We start from the raw sequence: 17,396 nt of genomic DNA, 5'->3' as shown, positions 1-17,396 counted from the left end.
TAAAGCATAGGCACGCAGGACACACACGCTTCAATAACTTCTATAGCATTTATTAGTATTTGCATACTCTGTGTGGCCATAGCTTCACACAGGTGGGAGAGTTTATCCCCAAATACTTGGATAAACAGTGCAAGATGTCACTGGACACCACTGATAGCTCTATGTCCACTGTCTTTACATCTGCTTCTCTTCAGACCTTTTTACATACTGATAAATTCCCTTAACTGTCTTCTTCATGGCTCTTTGCGTGACTCTCTCCAGTATTTCTGTTGTACTGGGGAGCCCAGGACTGGACACAGCACTGCAGCTGTGGCCTCACCAGGGCTGAGTAAGGGGGGAAAGATCCCCTCTCTTGACCTGCCAGCAATGCTCCTTCTGATGTAGACCAGGACTGCTGGTCCTGCTGGCCACAAGGGCATCTTGGTGTCTCTCAGCATCCCCAGAGCCTCTTCTGCAAATCGGCTTTCCAGCTGACTGCCCCCAGGACATACTGACACAGGAACTGCTGAGGTTGTCCCTCTTCAGGCACAGGAATTTGCAGTTCCTTTTGTTGAACTTCTTAAGGTTCCTCCAGGCTATCAGTATTCCTCTGGATGGCAGCACAGCCCTCAGGCATATCAGCCACTGCTCCCAGTTCTGTATCATCTGCAGACTTGCTGAGGCATTCTCTGCTCTGTTATTGACCAACACTCTCTGGGCTTGACCCTTCAGCCTCTTTTCAGTCCTCACCCTCTGCTCATCCAGCTCATATTTAATCAGATTCCCTGTGAGGATCTTGCAGGGGACTGTGAAAGATCAAGCACCAAACCATGTTTATTCTTGAACAGATCTGTGAAATGGAAACAAATTGCCAGCTCATTTCTTTTTCTCAAGTCATTTGAGGAATTTAAACCAGCAGGTGGTCTTTAAGAGATAGTTATTAAAATATTTAGTTACATTTCTTTGTAATGTTATAAAATACATTTTTTTCATTAAATTGTAAGCTACGTTTGCAAACAGTGTGGCACAGAAAATTATTTACTATTAAGCTGTTGCACTGATAAAAGATCAGTGCAACAGCTGATCAAACTCAACAAAAATACATGTAATAGGTGTATTTTCTGAGAATATAAAGGTTGCTTTGCTAAGAAATGGAAAAGAAAAAAATTTGTGTAATAAGATAATGTATATACTTTGTCAACTTTTACAGTTGTGTATGTTTTCCAATTGGATTGCTGGAAGCATGCCCATGAAATAATGTCCCTCTTTTAAGTAAATCATAAAAAACAAGACTGAAAGGAAGGTTGGGAGTCACATAGTACATGCTTATACCTCTGGAATGCATTAGCTATAACTAAGTGTAATACTAAATGATGGATAAAATTATATTTTGTCATCAATGTAAAGACCTAATCATCATGTTAAAGATTTAAAATAGTGGTTTCTTGTAAAAAAATATTTAGAACTTGGTATTCTTGCATTTTTACCAGAGTTATGACTAATGTATCTAATCTTTTTCATTACAGTCCATATAAAAATGGTGATGTTTTCTTCTTTGCTTACAAAATTACCAAGTCCCTGTAGGTTATAATACATTTATTATTACTTTTTATGTTTGCTTTTATTGTTTTATCTTGAAATAAGCCGAAGATCTGCAGTTCAAAGAAACTTGAATGCAAATGTAGCCTGCAGTATAATTGTATTAGGATTTTGAAATAAAGCAGGTGTGCAAATTGTTTCTCAGGAAATAAAGTAAGCTCATTCTTACTGTTAATGTGTTTTTCTGTTACCTTGTCTTATATTCCAGTCTGCCTGTGCCTGCTTATTTCTCTAGGACATGATCCAGCGCCATTGAAAACTCTGCTAATTCCAATGAACTTGAGATCAAGGCCTTAAAATTCTCAATTTTAAAATTTGTGGGAAGAAATGTTGATGGCTTATGTAGTGCTGATTACTGTGGAGCCCTTGTCTTGAGGGCTTTAGGCTGTGTTTCATTTCTAAGATTATATTCAGCACAGACACTGCCTTGGTCTTTAATTTGTCATAGTTTGAAATGGAGTCCTTCTCTTTGTAAGTGTGCTGCATTACAGTTAGGGGTTGGGGCTTTGGTAGTGGTGTGCTTTTTGCTTTTGTTTGTTGTTGGTTTGTTTTCTTGTTAATTGAACATGAATGAGTAATCCTGTTCTCTAAATTATACCTTTCCCCCCTCTATTAAAACACTTTAATAATAACAGAAAGCCACAGAAACACTTTAATAATAACAGAAAGCCATGTTTTACGTGAGGCTGTAAACCAGAAACCTGACATAATTACATTACCTTTTTTTTAGAAAATGAATGTTACCTTTATTTCATTAAACAAATGATGCTACTGCATATAGTTTTAAGTATTTTTACACTTCTGTGAGTCTGTATGCTAAAGCAAGCAAGTACTAGTTTGTGATTTTAAAAAATAAAATTTAAAAATATAACAAGATTACTTGTCCTGCCTGCCTAACACCTACCTTGAGCTCTTCAGGTGATTTATAACCTATTTACATTCTGCACTGTTTGCCATCTAGAGTCTCAGTGTTTCCAGTTCCTATAGGTTTGGATTACTACAGAGTAGGGGGTCATGATGCAGTAGGTGGAAGATGGTATAAATCAGGCAGTATTGAAAGAACCTTTGTAGTGGCTGCACTCCTATTCTTCAGAGAGATAATTCTGTTTATTCAATTTTTCAGAAAACTGATTCATTCAGTCATTTTTAGTAAGATGGAATTTGAAAAAGCAGCTTGGTAAAAATGTATTGTTATCAATCAGCAATTGTAGTTTTTGTCTAAGTAAAAAAAGGTAGAGACTAGGTAAAGATGCATGAGTACAGTAATTCAAAGAATGATTGACTGTCTTGGGTTACCGACTGCAACAAATATGCTTTTCTTCCAAAGTGTATCAGACCATACCTGTTTTATGTTCATTCTTATCAAACTTCTATTACAGAAGGGGTGGTTTTTCACTTTTGTTGTTGGGATTTTTTCATTGAAGACTAGTGATTTGTTTTACACCTCTGTGCAGGCACATATGCCAGTTAAAACAAAAACCAACCATTCTTGTCTCATTTGATAATGCTGTCAGACTACTTCAGGTTACAGGCTTCCTTATTCTTCCCTGTTTTTAAGGCTACATTTTCACTTTTTTCTTTTTAATTTTTTTTTTAGTGCCTGTTAAAGATATCTGTGCAGTAACACAGAGTTTGACAGTTTTTTACATTACTACAGATTTGACCATGTTGTGGTAGATGTCCAAAGCATAATGTCACAAATAAAGGCAGAAAAGTACGAAAACCATACCTTTATTTTGGAAAGAAGGAGAATCTGAACAATTTCAGATGATTCACTTTATCTTCACGTTAAGAAAAGCCCCTTAGCTCAGGAGGCTGTGATAGCCGCTTCATATAATATTTAGTATGTATTCAGTGGTTGGAAAATGTGAAGGTTACCATTGAAGCATCTGCCTGTTCTGTGAAATTTTTTTCTGTTTTTTTATTCAACTGCAAAAGTTGCTTTGGTTCAAACTGAGTGGTAAACCTGCATTTAACTCTACAATAATTTGAAGGTTTTTGAAGGTAGACATCTATCATCAGTTTTGCAGTTCCAGTGAAGATGGAGGAACTTGGCTCTGGGGTTATCTTTTGAACACATTCAGAGATTTGGGCTAGTTTCACAGGTCATAGCAACAAAGTTGTAGTTTGACCCATGTGACCCATGCTCACTGTATGACAATCTTAATTTATGAATGTATGTATCCTAATCGCACAGAAATTGAGTTGTCTGAAAGCATGTAGAGAAAGTTGGAGATCACCTTTATATTTTTAACAGCATATTGTATAATGTGGATTAGCATTCTGTACTGAGATTAGGGTCTTTTATGCAGTATGCTGTGCAAATGCCATGAGAGGCCTTGTCAGGAAGGCTGAGGAGGTGAAATAAAGGCAGAGAATGGCAGTTTGTCTCAGTTTGTTTGGTTTGGATTTAAATTAGCTCTCTGACTCCTAGATTAATGTCTTAGCCACTATATTTCACTTTTGGGCTTGTCTTTCTTTATTGCAAGTGTCTGGAAGAAGAAGAAGAAGAACTGCCCTCACTTTTCATCTGGCCCTGGCACTTGCACAGACTTATGTCTACAATCACAAATAGTACAGAAGCAATATAAAATTCTAATTAAAGTACACTCATCATTTAGCTAAAAATAAATTCTTCAAGAAAACAAAGAATGGTTTGCATTTGCATAACATATCTTACAATTTCAGTAAATGGGATTGAAGCTCTGGTCCTTGGATTGGGGAGGATATGGTTTTGGTTTTTCAGGTCACTCTTGATCTCTTGGTTTTTTCCACAGAAATATATTCTGTTTTCTTTTTAAATCAGGACTGAGTTAGCTGGAGATTCTCCTGTGTTCAGAGGGCTCCATAAAGTTTTGAAAGCAGTCTACTGGAAAGTGGGCAGAAGAGATTTCCAATGGGAGTATGTCCAAGTATAACTTTCTTTTCTGAGTGATTGGTTTTCATGAAGTAATGAACTACCTTGTTTTGAGAGAAAGAGATAGAATGTAAAACTGGTGTCAACAATTCCCTTCAGATTGTAAGAGATCAGAATGTAATCCAAATGTAGTTAGTTTAATTGTAAAGACATAGCAAAGGAAAAATTCAAATATTTAGATCTGTGGGAAGAAATTTGTAACTCAGACTAGTCTGATTTGTGGTTTTTAATAGTTCCTGTAAACTATGTGTTCATGCTGTGGCTTTTTCTCCAATTAGTGGTCAAATTATTTATAGCAGATTCAAAGGCTGATACTCTCTTAAGGAAATTTATATATACAGGAAGCTTTATTTTGTTGGCTACATAAACATTACATGTAATTCTTGTAAATAATGAAAATTATTACATTTCCCTCTCTCTCCTGCTCAAAAAAGACTTAGCAAGATAGGAAGTATTATATATATCATACAGAGGGTTTTCATTGATTTTAAAATTAGGTCTGAGCATTAGATCTTTGAAGTTCTTTTTTCAAGAAGATGCCTTTAGAGATAGGCTTCTCTCTGCTGTAAAGCAATGTGTGCAGCAACCAGGTGGAATGTGGATGTGTTTCCCATCATGTTTTTACTATTCAGATGTCTGACTTGTGGGTTCTTCAACCCCTTGTTTGAGGTATTTGGGTCTGTTCCCACTGAAGCTTATCCAGTAGAGGCTGAAAAGACAATGTTAAACAAATGTAATATGGAGAGCACTGCTGGATGCTGCTTTAGGATGCTGTTAAATTTAGTAGTCATAGTTTTTGCATGTCATCAGGGCAGAATCTTCCAATACTTTGGAAGTAGTGGTGGTATTGCTCTTGCAATGTGTGGCATTTTCTCTGTATATTTCTCAGTCCTTAGTTTTTCAAAGGTTATTTTTTTTTCCTGGCAGGTCACTTTTGATCTCACCAACACCATATTTTTCAGCTGAGTTAACAATTGGAACATAGCAGCAAGTGAAACACAGCCAAAACTACTGAGACTATATGTGCACTATGGCAGCAAAGAATTGGACCAGGAAGAATACCTAGGCCTCAATTACCTCTGGATACCTTAAAATCATTAGATGATTAAGCTATTAATGAACTTAAGCTGTACCTTTGATTCAGTTTGACCAGTAATAAGTTCATTAAGTTACTCATCACCCAACATTAAATTTCAACTACACTGTTAAAATGTGGGTATTAATTTAAATTACTATAAATACATATTATTCCTTTATTCCTCTGCCAGTACAGTGTAATGACTGTATGCACCAGGCACAGTATATTCTTGTTTTTGTATATTCTTTATTTGTCTCTTGCTGCACTGCAAAATTTTTTTTTACTTTGCTACTCAGCCATATTCCACTGTCCAGTCACTTCCCGCTAGCCTGAAAAACACGGCCTTGCAAGCAGTGATCACTTTACATCTGGAAGATGTGTTGAGAGAGGTCAAGCAGCCTTGATTTTGGCTTTGGGTTTTTGCTACCTTATTGATCACTTTTCTGTCTCACTTTTCTTTCCTAACTGAAGCTCTTATGTCATCCTACCAGCTGACTCCAGAGAACCACTAGAAACATTTCACTTGAGAAGTAAGCAATGCTTTGGCAACAAAGAGCAAGACTGAGAATGTTCATGTATGAAGTTATATCTTATTTAATAATTTATTTCTCCATAGAGTCTTTTGAGCTGAACACCAACTCCATCTATGGTGGCTTCAGGCAGGTTGCAACATTCTCTCTTGTGTTAAGTCCAAATTATCCAGATCGCTCTCTTTTTCTGGTTGCCTGTCCTGACAGTCAACTTTCTTGCAAAATAGTTGTACTGTGTCCAGCTGGGATGTAATTAATTTTTTTCACAGTGCTGTGTGGTACTGTGTTTTGGATACATGGCCAAAACAGTGTTGATAATGCACTAATTGGCTGTTGCTGAAGAGTGCTTGCACAGCACAGAGGTCTTTGTTTCTCCATCTCCCCTCAAATTCAGTAGGAAAGTAGGTGTGGAAGAGGTTTGGGTGGGATACAGCTATGACTGCTTACTTGGCAATGGAAACTGGGGGTAAAAGAAGGAGGATGTGGGGGTGTGTGAGTGTTTTCCATGGTGGTTGTTGAAGGGTATCCACACTTGTGGGAGGTAGTGAGTGACTTCAAGTCACTTGCTGCTTTGGAGATGGTGTGTCCCCTTTTTCCCTAACCTGTTAAGCTGTCTTTACTTGATCCACAGGATTCCTTCCTTTGTTCTTGGTTTTGGCTCCTGTGTGCCACAGAGAGGGGGAAAGTGAGTGAGCAGCAGTATGGGTGTTGACCTTCTGGCCAGGGTCATCTCCCCACAATAGTTTATGTAAGCAGAAACCATTTGCAGACCTGTGGTTGGAGCAGTGTTGCTCCACAGGCACCTGTCTCTTGTGCATGTTAAGGTCAAGAGTATCTGTGTATAAGTAGATGGTCACTCTGATTTGTGTGTGTCTGTACTTCAAAGCTCTTGGCTGTTGGACTGGCAGCTCTGTGCATCAGTCTCCACAGTGAGATAACCTATTCTTTCTCAGCAACTTCTTTTGTTTTAAAAACCATAGATTTACAGAGTTTATTGTAAGACTCTTGACTTTACATTTTGTAGGTTGGAGCCTCTTACTTCTCAGGACACAGAATAATCCATCTTGTGATCCTGTGTGAAATGGACAGGTTGCAAGCTTGGTCAAATGAGTGAAAGATTTAGTCTGTTGATCTCAACTGTATTTGGCCCTAATTAGTTTAGGGTAAAGCCGTAAATCACTGTTCTTCCATCTTTTAAGCCAGCAGTCCATCCTTTAAATCAGTTTTCTCCTTTTTGCAATATGGATAATATTTTGGTTAAAGAATTTAGTTCAGAAGCTTGTGCACAGTTTTTAGAATCTTTTCAAAGACCTTGCCACTAAAATCAGCTCTTCCCTATTCTTCCTTCTTGTATTCTTAGCACAAGTGGGCCAGATTGTCATCCACTACTATGATCAGTTTTTCAAATGATCTGTCATTTCCAGTGATTGTTTCTGTTTAGCTGTCTGACCACTTGCTGTGTCTTTTCACAAAATGCTGTCAGGTAAGGGGGATATTGAGCTTGCATATGTCTTCCAGCACTGTGCAGGTCCATTTTTTGCTCAGCCTGTGCTGGAAATGCATATTGTGTACACCTACACTTCTCAAGTTTTCACAAATCTGTAGCAGTCATTTGCCTGCTTGATTTCTTGCTCATGATTCTTCATTTGGAAGTGGGTTTAAGTCAGCATCACCTGATTCATAGTGTCTGGTACCTGAGCAAGTGGTGGTGCTGTTCAAATACTTTTCATTTCTTTTTTAAGATTGGTTCCTTTTCTGAGAACCACTTGTGCAGACTCACGTGTTGTTTTTCAAAGTAGGTTTTATCTGTCGCTGTGCTTTTTACACTGGAATAGTTTGGCACTTTCCTGGCCCTGTTGCTTGGGATTTGTCATGTCTGACAGGCACTGTGTCACACAGGAATATGAGCCTTAGACATCCAGTGCCTTTCTGAGCAGTTTCTCGTCCATATGACTTCGCAGTAGTACTCTGCTCTGCCTCCCATTTCATCTGAGGTTTTCCAGAACCACCCATTCCTATCATGTGTGTCAGGCATTTGCTTTTTCAGGACAGTTTTGGAGAGATGTCATAGTCAGGAAGTCCAACAGATATAAGTCACCTTTATCTGTAGTAACCCTGAGGTCACAAAAAGCCCTGAAAATCTCCTTGGAGGTTGCTCCATTTTCTCCACTTCTGTATTTGACTGTTTTCAACTTAGTGGTAGCACCTTTTCTCTTTCTGCTATTTCATCCCTCTTCTACCAAAGTTTGAGACTGGCATTAGGAGAATATTGCAGCAGAATGAAATGTCTTTTATGATTCAGTAAAATCATATTAAGTGTAATTTCACATGGAAACAAAAGGTAATTACATCAACACAGCTAATGTTGTTACACGGGAGGCCAAATACTAATTGGCTATTTTTAGTGTCTGCGTTACGTAGGCACTTTCCATAAAAAGGCTGCCTTATTAAGCACTCGCGGCAGCCTGTGTGGGACCGTTCTTGCCCCGGCTAGTGGCGATAATCCCGGTACCGGTGCCGCCGGTACCGCGGCGGCCCCGCGCTCTCCCCGCCCGCCGCCGGCAGCGCCCGCGGTGCTGCACCGCCCCCTGGTGGCCGCGGGCCGAGGCGACCGCGACCGCGACCGTTCCTGTGCTTCCCACCTGGAATTCGGACACGGGCTCCTGCGGCCTTAGAAGTTTGTAAAGGAAGTGCTGTCCTGGCAACCCCATTTCTCAGTGACCGAAACAAATTGTTTGCTGAGTTACGCTGATTGTACTCTCAGTATTTAAAGGTGTGTCTGATCTTCACTAATGATGAAAATAAAGCAATTTTTTATTTCCTTTTACCTAAAATAATAGGATCATGCTCTTTGTACTTGGCTTTTTTGGTAGAAATGTCTCTTGAGCTACTTTGTGATGGAAGGATTGCTGCAAACTTGCAAAATAGTGATCTCTGATTAGTGCTCAAAATACCATAAACTTCTTTAAATGGAGCTCCTTCAACATCTGCTTTTGGCTTTAAAATATGATTACAGTGTGTGCTAATTTCAGTGGTTAGATCAAGAAATGCTGTGCTGCTGTGAGTAGTTTGGCTGCAGCCTGCAGAGAGACAGTAGCATCGCCTCTGTTGACACTGATGTCAGGAAGTGGAAGCTGCCCACCCTCTCAGAGCAGCTCTGCATCTCCTCTGTGCCCCGTCTTCCCCAGCGTCTCCCTGGAGTGAAGTGGCTCTTGTCACCCACCTGGCTGCTCCACGTGGAGGAGTGGTGGGAGACCGAGTCTCTGTGCAGAGAGAGGGTCTATTAACTCTGTTTTCCTTTATGAGATTTTGAGGGCAGGGATTCATGTGCATATGAGAGAGAGATGAATTCAGATCTGTTTTGAAGCTGATACCTGTCTCTGCTGTTTAGGCAATACACATGCCCAAATCTATTGGAAACCTGAGCTGGGGTGGTATGACCCCCTCAGAACAGTGGCAGAAAGAGAATATAATTATTGTTTCTCAGCCCTTGGAGATTTTCTTGGCCACTGAATCACTGTAAAAATAGAAAGACTTGTTCCAGGCAGCTGGACTCTGGGAGGCAGCACTCATATGTTTTTTCAACAGCATCAGATAGATGAGGAGGCTTTCTATTTCTTTTTTTTTTTTTGTCTTCATTTTTTTTAATGCAATGGACTTTATTTTGCAACTGTTCTTACTTTTAACTCACACCTTCAGCACCCCAAAAATAAAGGGAAAATATTTCTTTGAAACATGTAAGCAATGTTTGTGCCTGATGGCAATGACAGCCCATCATCCTCTGTGTATTGATACTGCCCATTTAAGTAGCTGCCACCTGCTCCAGTTACAATCTGTGAGCTGGCACATCAATTTAGGGCTGGGTAATGTTAAACATCCAGGGCCATGTTTTAATCTTTGGTTACTGCTTGAGCAGAGTTGAATTGGTAAGGAGCCTCTTCTCTTTTGTAGATGCTGTACCAATTTCCTAAGATCTGAATGTATTCTTGCTGCGTGAGGTCCAAACCTCTACAAGCAGAATTTTGCATAAAAGTTTTCTTTTCTGCAAGGCCAGTAGAACATCTTAATCTTTCTTCTGCTTCAGAACAGTATTTGAAGTATTTGAGGCTGTGCTTTTATAAGTCCTCTTGAAGAATAGGATTTTACCACTGGAAAGTTGCATGGATATTAATATATGAATTGTGAGTGAGTGATTTCAGGATGTAACTTATATCTGAGATTTTGGTAAAGCTTCTTGCAAGGTGAAATACTGCTGTGTTTGTGGAAGAGTAACAGACTAGGTGGGGATATCAGTCTTTGATTTTCAGTTTTGTTGGTTGTTTTTTTGAGCTAGCTATTTATTTGTAGATTCACCAAGTGTTGAAGATGGACCAGACTGAGATACTGTGAAGTTCTGCCCCTCTCTGCACCATACCCTGCCTCTGCCAGCTCTCTTCCATCTTTCTGCTTTCTCTCTCTTTCTTTCCTACAACTTATTTTTTTCCTGCAAATCCTGTTGCTTTTCCATGTTGCTGATGAAACTGATGAACAATGAAGAGTTGATACTGGTATTTATAGTTGTGTAATTTGGTTTTGGAGTTCCTGTTCTAGTTAGATTATTGGAGGCATGGGGAATTTTTGTGTTCGGTTGACTTTTTTCAGCCCATAGAATTACAGCATCTTACCAATTTACACTCAGAGTGCACTTTGGACATATTTCTTCACAGAAAAAAAAAATCAAAGTATGTTATTGATAAATTTCATACTTTGTCTAGGTGCCTTTGAAGTTTTGTCTGTTTTGTTTTGCTGACTTTTAGAATTCCTGCAGACATATATAATCTTGTTTGTCTTCATTCTGTAATGCCAAATAATGCATGTTTTTGTCTTATCACTTATCAAGCTGTGGTTTATTTTTATCTATTTACAGCAAATTGTTTATAGATACTTCAATTTTTTTTTACAACTTATGGAGAGAGAAGATGCTTCATAACTCTAGGGACAATTTGGTCAGACTTACAGAGTGCCCCAAGAGAGCCATAATTGCGTGTCCCTGAGGCTTTGTGACATCTCAGGCAAACCCGAAACAACTCAACAATTCTTTATTTTAATTTATTAGGATTTTTCATTTAATGAAAACCAAATTTTTTTAAAATTCTTCTCTCCAGTCAACAATCAAATGCCAAAATAAAAGAAATTCTGTCAGGGCAAAAATTCAGTTCTTTGATCAGTTGCTTTATGTTTGGTACCAGTTAGTACAACCATTCAGTTGTTGCAGATTGAGGGGTCTAGTCTGAATGGTTACATGTTGCAAAGAGCACTTGTGAAATAACTTATGTTGTCATATCTCACCAATTTTCATCACAAAAGATAGATTACTTCTAATCCAATTTAAGTTTTTATGGCTTCATTATCCATTCCATGATAATTTAGAGTATTCAAGGGCATCTTTATGTCGTCTAAATAAGTGTTTAAATTATGCAGCCTGCTAACTACATTTCTACAGGGGCCTAAAGAATGTATCAGATACCTTTCAGAGCTTTATTTTTATTTTTGAAATAGCCTCTGAAGCAAGGGGCTCATGTTGGCAGTTAATATGCTGAGAGGGGTAAAGTCTGGCAATAGGGTTGTAACCAGTCAGCAAGGATTAAATTACAGATTTTAACTCAAATTTGGGAAGGAATTGGTTTCCTCATAAAAAGGAGAAATTCTGGACCTGTCTAGAAGATTTAAGTTCCCGTTGCTTGTGGATTCTTCAAGAATTGAAGGGAGAAAAAAAATTTGTCTTTAAGGCTTGTAGATGTAGAAGTTGGAGTTCACATTTAAACTTTAGCAGTTATATCAGTACATAACTCTGTCCCTTGGTGGTCACTTTTTTCCTGTGTTAGAAGGAGTTCAAAGTAAATGGAAAAGGTAGCTTTGTTTTGAAGCAGTTTTGAATGCTGAAGTAAGTTAATCAACGTGAATTGTTTTTTCTGCCTCTATAGGTTCATGATAACATTTTTTCTGTAAAGAAATATCTTTAGTTGAATTTAGGAGGCGATATTTGTGCTTGAATTTGGGAGGCACATGTTTTAATTGTGAGAAGACTGTGACAGAATTCATTTTGAAATTTGTATTCATTCAATAATTACATTACTTTTCATAAAAAATTGAATTATTCTGGCTTCATTGACTGAAAGGCAGAGTTGAAGATTGTTTGTGTGTATGCATAGGGCCATGCTACCCCGTCCCATACACATTTTGTGTAGAAACATGCAGGGGCACAACTTGACTGCATGTATATCTTCATATTTGGCATCTGATCACTACCCAGCAGATATCTTTGTGATCATAAGGGTTTCATAAATTTCACGGATTTCAGGAAAGGTTTGTGTAGACTAGTAAGATGTCTGAAAACTTTCTGATGGAAAAGTTTTTACATCTAAAAAGAGCAATACCTCTGTAGCCAGATTGATTGCAACTGAATTGTTTCACAGAATTCTCTGTTGGGTCTCAGTGAATTGTTTATGGACACTGGCCAGGTTCTGGTGTGGCACTGGGCACTGACCAATCTGTGCATCTTCTGCTCCTTCCATGCTGCTGATGTTGCTCATGACAAGGTATGTGTCGACAGCTTTCTGGTCAAACAATGAACTAGGGCTGTCTACTGATTTTCTTTGTCCTGTAAGCTATCTTGCATACTCCTGCCGTTTTTTCTGCCTGAAATTGTGTCTCTCTTGGTTACATAGAACCTGGTTGGCTTGTTTTTTTACCCTTCTATCTTCTTAATCAGCCTTTCAGTACCTCTTTCCACTTCATCTTGCTATTTTTCTTAGGGATTGAGCTGTGATCCTTTTATTTGCATCAGACAAGCTCATCTGTAAATACAAGTCAAATTCATCTTTGCCATGATGCCTTGCAAATGAATTTTTGTAGCTCTGGCTGAAGAAGAAGGGTCTGAAGTAAAGAGAGCTTCTTGTGGCTGTTCAGCTAGATGTCAACAGCTCAACATGGCTAAAACAGGCCTCCTGCAGACTCCCCTCCTGCTGCTTCCTTGTCACTCTAGAAAACAACCTAATCTTGCCAGGGTGTTCATAACACATGTCATTTATTACTTTGTTCTTTCTCTAAGTTCAGAAATGACACTGTCAGTGTTATTGATTAAATCTTACTTTTTAATGTAATTTCTTAAAGTAAGGTCATTGCTGTTTCAACAGACATTTGAATATTCCATCCAGCTCTTCTTCCCTATTAAACAGGCTTGCCAATTAGTCCAGCATCCTTTTCCTTGCATTCTTCAGGTCAATCCTGCACTTTCATACCCATTCAGATTCAGTGAAAATCATTATTGTTTCAGATTCAATGAAAATCATTATTGTTTCCTTTTGCAAACAGAATAGAAAAAACCCACAGGCATCTCTTCTGAATTTATTTTCCCTCCTTGCACAGAACATGTTCCTCACTTTTCTAGACCTTTATAAATTCTCAGTTGTCACAGAAGCATCACTCCATCCTCTTTCATTTTTCATTAAAATTTCAGGCTCAGTCTTATGCTCTCTTAGTACAATAATATGCTTTCTTCTTGAGAGCATTTCCAAGGTAGTTTCCATAGCCTTTTGATAATCCTTTCTTTAAAACCCCTTTATTGTGAGCCCCAAAAAGCTTGGGAATTATTCTAAGTACTTGTTAAACTAGCCGGTAATCTGACTTGGTTCCTTTTGCCTCCCTCTTTGTCGCCTCTTACTGTGAGGTGTTAAATGATAACACCATGGAGTCAGGACTGCCTGTTTAGTTAACTTTTAGGTTTGTGGGTTTTTGTGTTTTTGTTTTTGTTTTTTGTTTTTCTTTTTTTTTGTTGTTGTTGTTTTGTTTGTTTGCTTTGGTTTTGTTTTGTTTGGACTTCTTTAAAATTTTATTTTATCACACAAAACACAGAAGCATCCTGAGCTACCATTGGAAACGTTAAGATGGTTATAATGTTAACTGAGAAATTAATCATAATTGTAGCATTGCAGGGAAATTTGCTGTGTGAAATTTGTTCTTGAGAGGAGTGGCAGTAGAAGTGCCAGTTGATCATTTCATCCCTTTGGAACTTACCACCTTGTCTTCCCTAGGGAAAAAAGTGTTAAAAAAAGAAAAGCCGACAAGGAGCAACCACATTGCAAACAAAAGATGTTCTTAGCTAATCTGAAGGGGCATTTGGCTGCCTCACAAAAACACTGTGTATTTTGGCAGTTAGGAGCTTTGGCTTAGGAAGATCCATGTTTGGAATAACAGGGTGTGTTGCAAGTCAAAATTCAGGTATCTTGGCTGAGATGTATGCGTAATCTGGCATGATGCCTTTCTGCACTGTGCCTAGCTATAGCAAATGCCAAAGTCCCTTGTGAACAATATATGAATCTCATTTTAGGGGAAAAAAAAAGAGAAGGAGGGAAAAGGGAGGCAGGATTTATTTTAACATTTAGTGGATATAAAAAAACAAGTATCAAGAAGCAAAACATTTCCATGAAGCATTCACTGTGGAAATTCTGCAACTTCTTGTTGCAAACCTCTTTATCACTTGGATTGGCTGATTTCCAGAGCATCAAGGCTAGGAATTGAGGGACTGAAATATAATCAGTGGTGATACATTTTAACCACATAAAACATTCTCTGCTTCCAAAGCCTCCAGTGTCTCTAGTAAGCAGTGCAACAGCAACAGCTCCTTGCTGCTGAACTCCAGAGACGTGGAAAATACTGGATCAGGATGGTAAGAAGCTCTTTATTTTTTTCACCAGATCAAGGTTATTACCCTGTAAAAAATGTTTAAAAGATGATGAAATTAGTAAAGGTCAGTATTTAAAAAAAAACCAAAAAACAAACAGTATGTAAGATGCAAAGGAATTATGATTTTTTTTCTGCAACAGCAATGCAAGTTGGTGACAAATATATCTGGCACTGAACATGTTGTGCAGCTTATATAAAATCTTTTAAAACTGGGAAAGATTGCTGATGAGTATTTGATATAAATTGTAAGTCTGTCAACTTGGTTTTTTTCAGAAGGACAGCTGTATGGGCTTTTAAAATTATTTTGGATTAATAATCTCTGACTCAGACTTTTTACATAAAAGTATAAATAAACCTATGCCAATCACTCATGCAGGCTGTATGTTTATATGGTTACTTTTGTAGGGGTTTGGGATTTTGTTTTTTAGAAAGAAGCAGATCTGCTCAGTACATGCCTTTGACTTTTAGGGAGCTATGAAGTTTTTATTTTTCTGGGTTTTCAATCCATGAAGATCTGGAAATTACATTGTTTCTCTAGTGCATTAATTTGGTGGGAAAAATAACCAGGGAAAAGTTTTTCGAATAATGATTTGATTATTTGTACCAATTTAAATATTCTGATCTAAGCATTAAAACAATAGAAGTAGAATATAAAGCATATAAATGTGGGATCTAAATACAGTGTAAATTGATACTAAAGCTATTAATGGTTTAAAAAATGCCTGAGAATAGAATAAAAATATGCATAATAGCATTTTTCTATGTATTAAAGAATTGGAGGGAGGAAATGTATCTTGGGAGTGTTTACTCCCAAGACTCATTGTCAAGACTGTTTTGTTGGGGTTTTTTGGGGGTTGGGGGTGGGTGTTGATTGAAATAAACATCAAGCCCAATCTCCTGTGTGGAAACTCAGCCGTTCATTTTAAGGGCATTCTAAGTCCAGGAATTTATTGATTAGGACATTACAGTACGTCAAAGTGAGAGGAAAACAAATTGCTAAATAAGTCTGAAGAGCACTGAAATACATTTACTTGACAGTCCAGCTTGATGTGTAAGGAATTATTCTCTTTGTGATTCAAGTGGAAGAGGAGATTTTTAACAGAATAACTATGAGACTTTGAAAAGTGTACAGCAAATGTGAAACAACATTTGATTTATATTTTCTATCTTTGTTGTGTATTTATTCTTTCTCAGCAGTACAAAAATTAAAAAACCCTAAAACTGTCACTAATTTCTTTCTGATATTTTCCTTTTCTAAGTTGTTTCACTGAAATAAAAGCCATTAAGCTAATCATGTTATCGTAGCCTATATGTTTCACGTTAGACATTGCGCTTTGATGTGTTAAAAATTTATGATTTTCTTCCTCAGTATGCAGAATAGATTGCAAAATCAATAATTGAATGGCAACCAGGCTGTAAGGTTCTTGGAAAGATGTTTAGTATGAATCTATGTGTGGTGGTTGTTGTTATTATTATTATTTGTTGTTGTTATCAATATTATTATTGCTTTTTTTTGGACAAAAATCCCCTATGTCGAGTAACCATTGAACAGTACTGTTGTACTGAAGAGACTTGAGTATATTGTTGTTTCTTGTCAGAGAAGACTGTGCCCATAGTTACTTTTATCTTACATCTAAATTTTCTTTCAGGAAAATGCTGGAGGTAGGAGATCAGGCTGCATTTGCCTATTGTGGTCACAGAACATAATTAATAACAAATGGTGTTACATATATTTCCACTTTTGTGGTTCTCTAGTTCCTACATAAGTCAAATGCAGATTATGCTTCTGTACCAGCAAGTTAAAAACATTTCCTTCTAGAAAAATAACATTCATGTACTGCCACATACTTGCTGTTAATAAAGTTTTAGCCAAAGTAAACTTACATTGTGTCTTGCTTGACATGGATTAGTTCAGTAACTAAAGCAGTGAGTTCACAAGGGATCTATTTCTTTCAATTTGGATGGCCTGGGCAAGGATCTTGCATAAGTTACTGAAGGGAAAAAAAAAAAAGAAACACACCACACACATCCCCCAAAGATGTACCCTTAATAGTAGTCAGCAATGTAATAAATTACATTAATAGTCCAGAGGGAACAGCCTCTCACTTAAAATTTTTAGATGATATGATGTCTTGTAGAATGTAAATAGTAAATGGTCTTAAAGAAGCCCAAATTGCAAGCTGTCAAATGCATTAGATATCAGCTTTAATTATTTAAAGTGTTTTTTCTAGTAAGTCTAAAGAACAAAAGTAAAATTATAAATAATGTACTGGCTTTACCAGAAAAACTAAAAAGTTATAGACATGACTATCACAGTGCTAAATTCTAATAAAGTATAATTAGTGAAAGGGATATATTTGGTATGGCAAAGTTCATTTGCAGTGTCTTCCTTGTGCAGAATTTAAAAAAGCTTATTCAACAATTGGATGTATTGTACCTCTAGATAAATTTAGGCTAAGCATTTTTTTCCATTTCAGTAACTAAACTGAAGTCTGATAATCTGCCTGAAAATGTAATCCTTATTTAAAGAGGTATGTTATAAATATGTAAGCTGTGGACTTTATATGTA

General features: G+C 37.5%; 1 protein-coding gene across 2 annotated transcripts in view; it reads left to right on the top strand.

The window, feature by feature from the left end:
- Window positions 1–17,396, top strand: part of PLD5 (phospholipase D family member 5) — a 176,509-nt gene that overhangs the window by 19,803 nt on the left and 139,310 nt on the right. The window contains exon 1 of one of the 2 annotated variants that reach the window (XM_071428844.1): window positions 13,733–14,810. The exons of the other annotated variant lie outside the window; for it this stretch is intronic. Within the exon in view, the coding sequence (XP_071284945.1) occupies window positions 14,808–14,810 (3 nt within the window). The 5' untranslated portion in view covers window positions 13,733–14,807. Of the gene's footprint in view, window positions 1–13,732; window positions 14,811–17,396 lie in introns of those variants that run through there. 2 annotated transcript variants of the gene reach the window in all.

The sequence above is a fragment of the Agelaius tricolor genome, unplaced genomic scaffold (genome assembly GCF_023055355.1).
Source record: "Agelaius tricolor isolate 1412-34295 unplaced genomic scaffold, bAgeTri1.0.p SCAF_1, whole genome shotgun sequence".
NCBI classification, from domain to species: domain Eukaryota; kingdom Metazoa; phylum Chordata; class Aves; order Passeriformes; family Icteridae; genus Agelaius; species Agelaius tricolor.
This window is presented reverse-complemented; position numbering and strand designations above follow the sequence as displayed.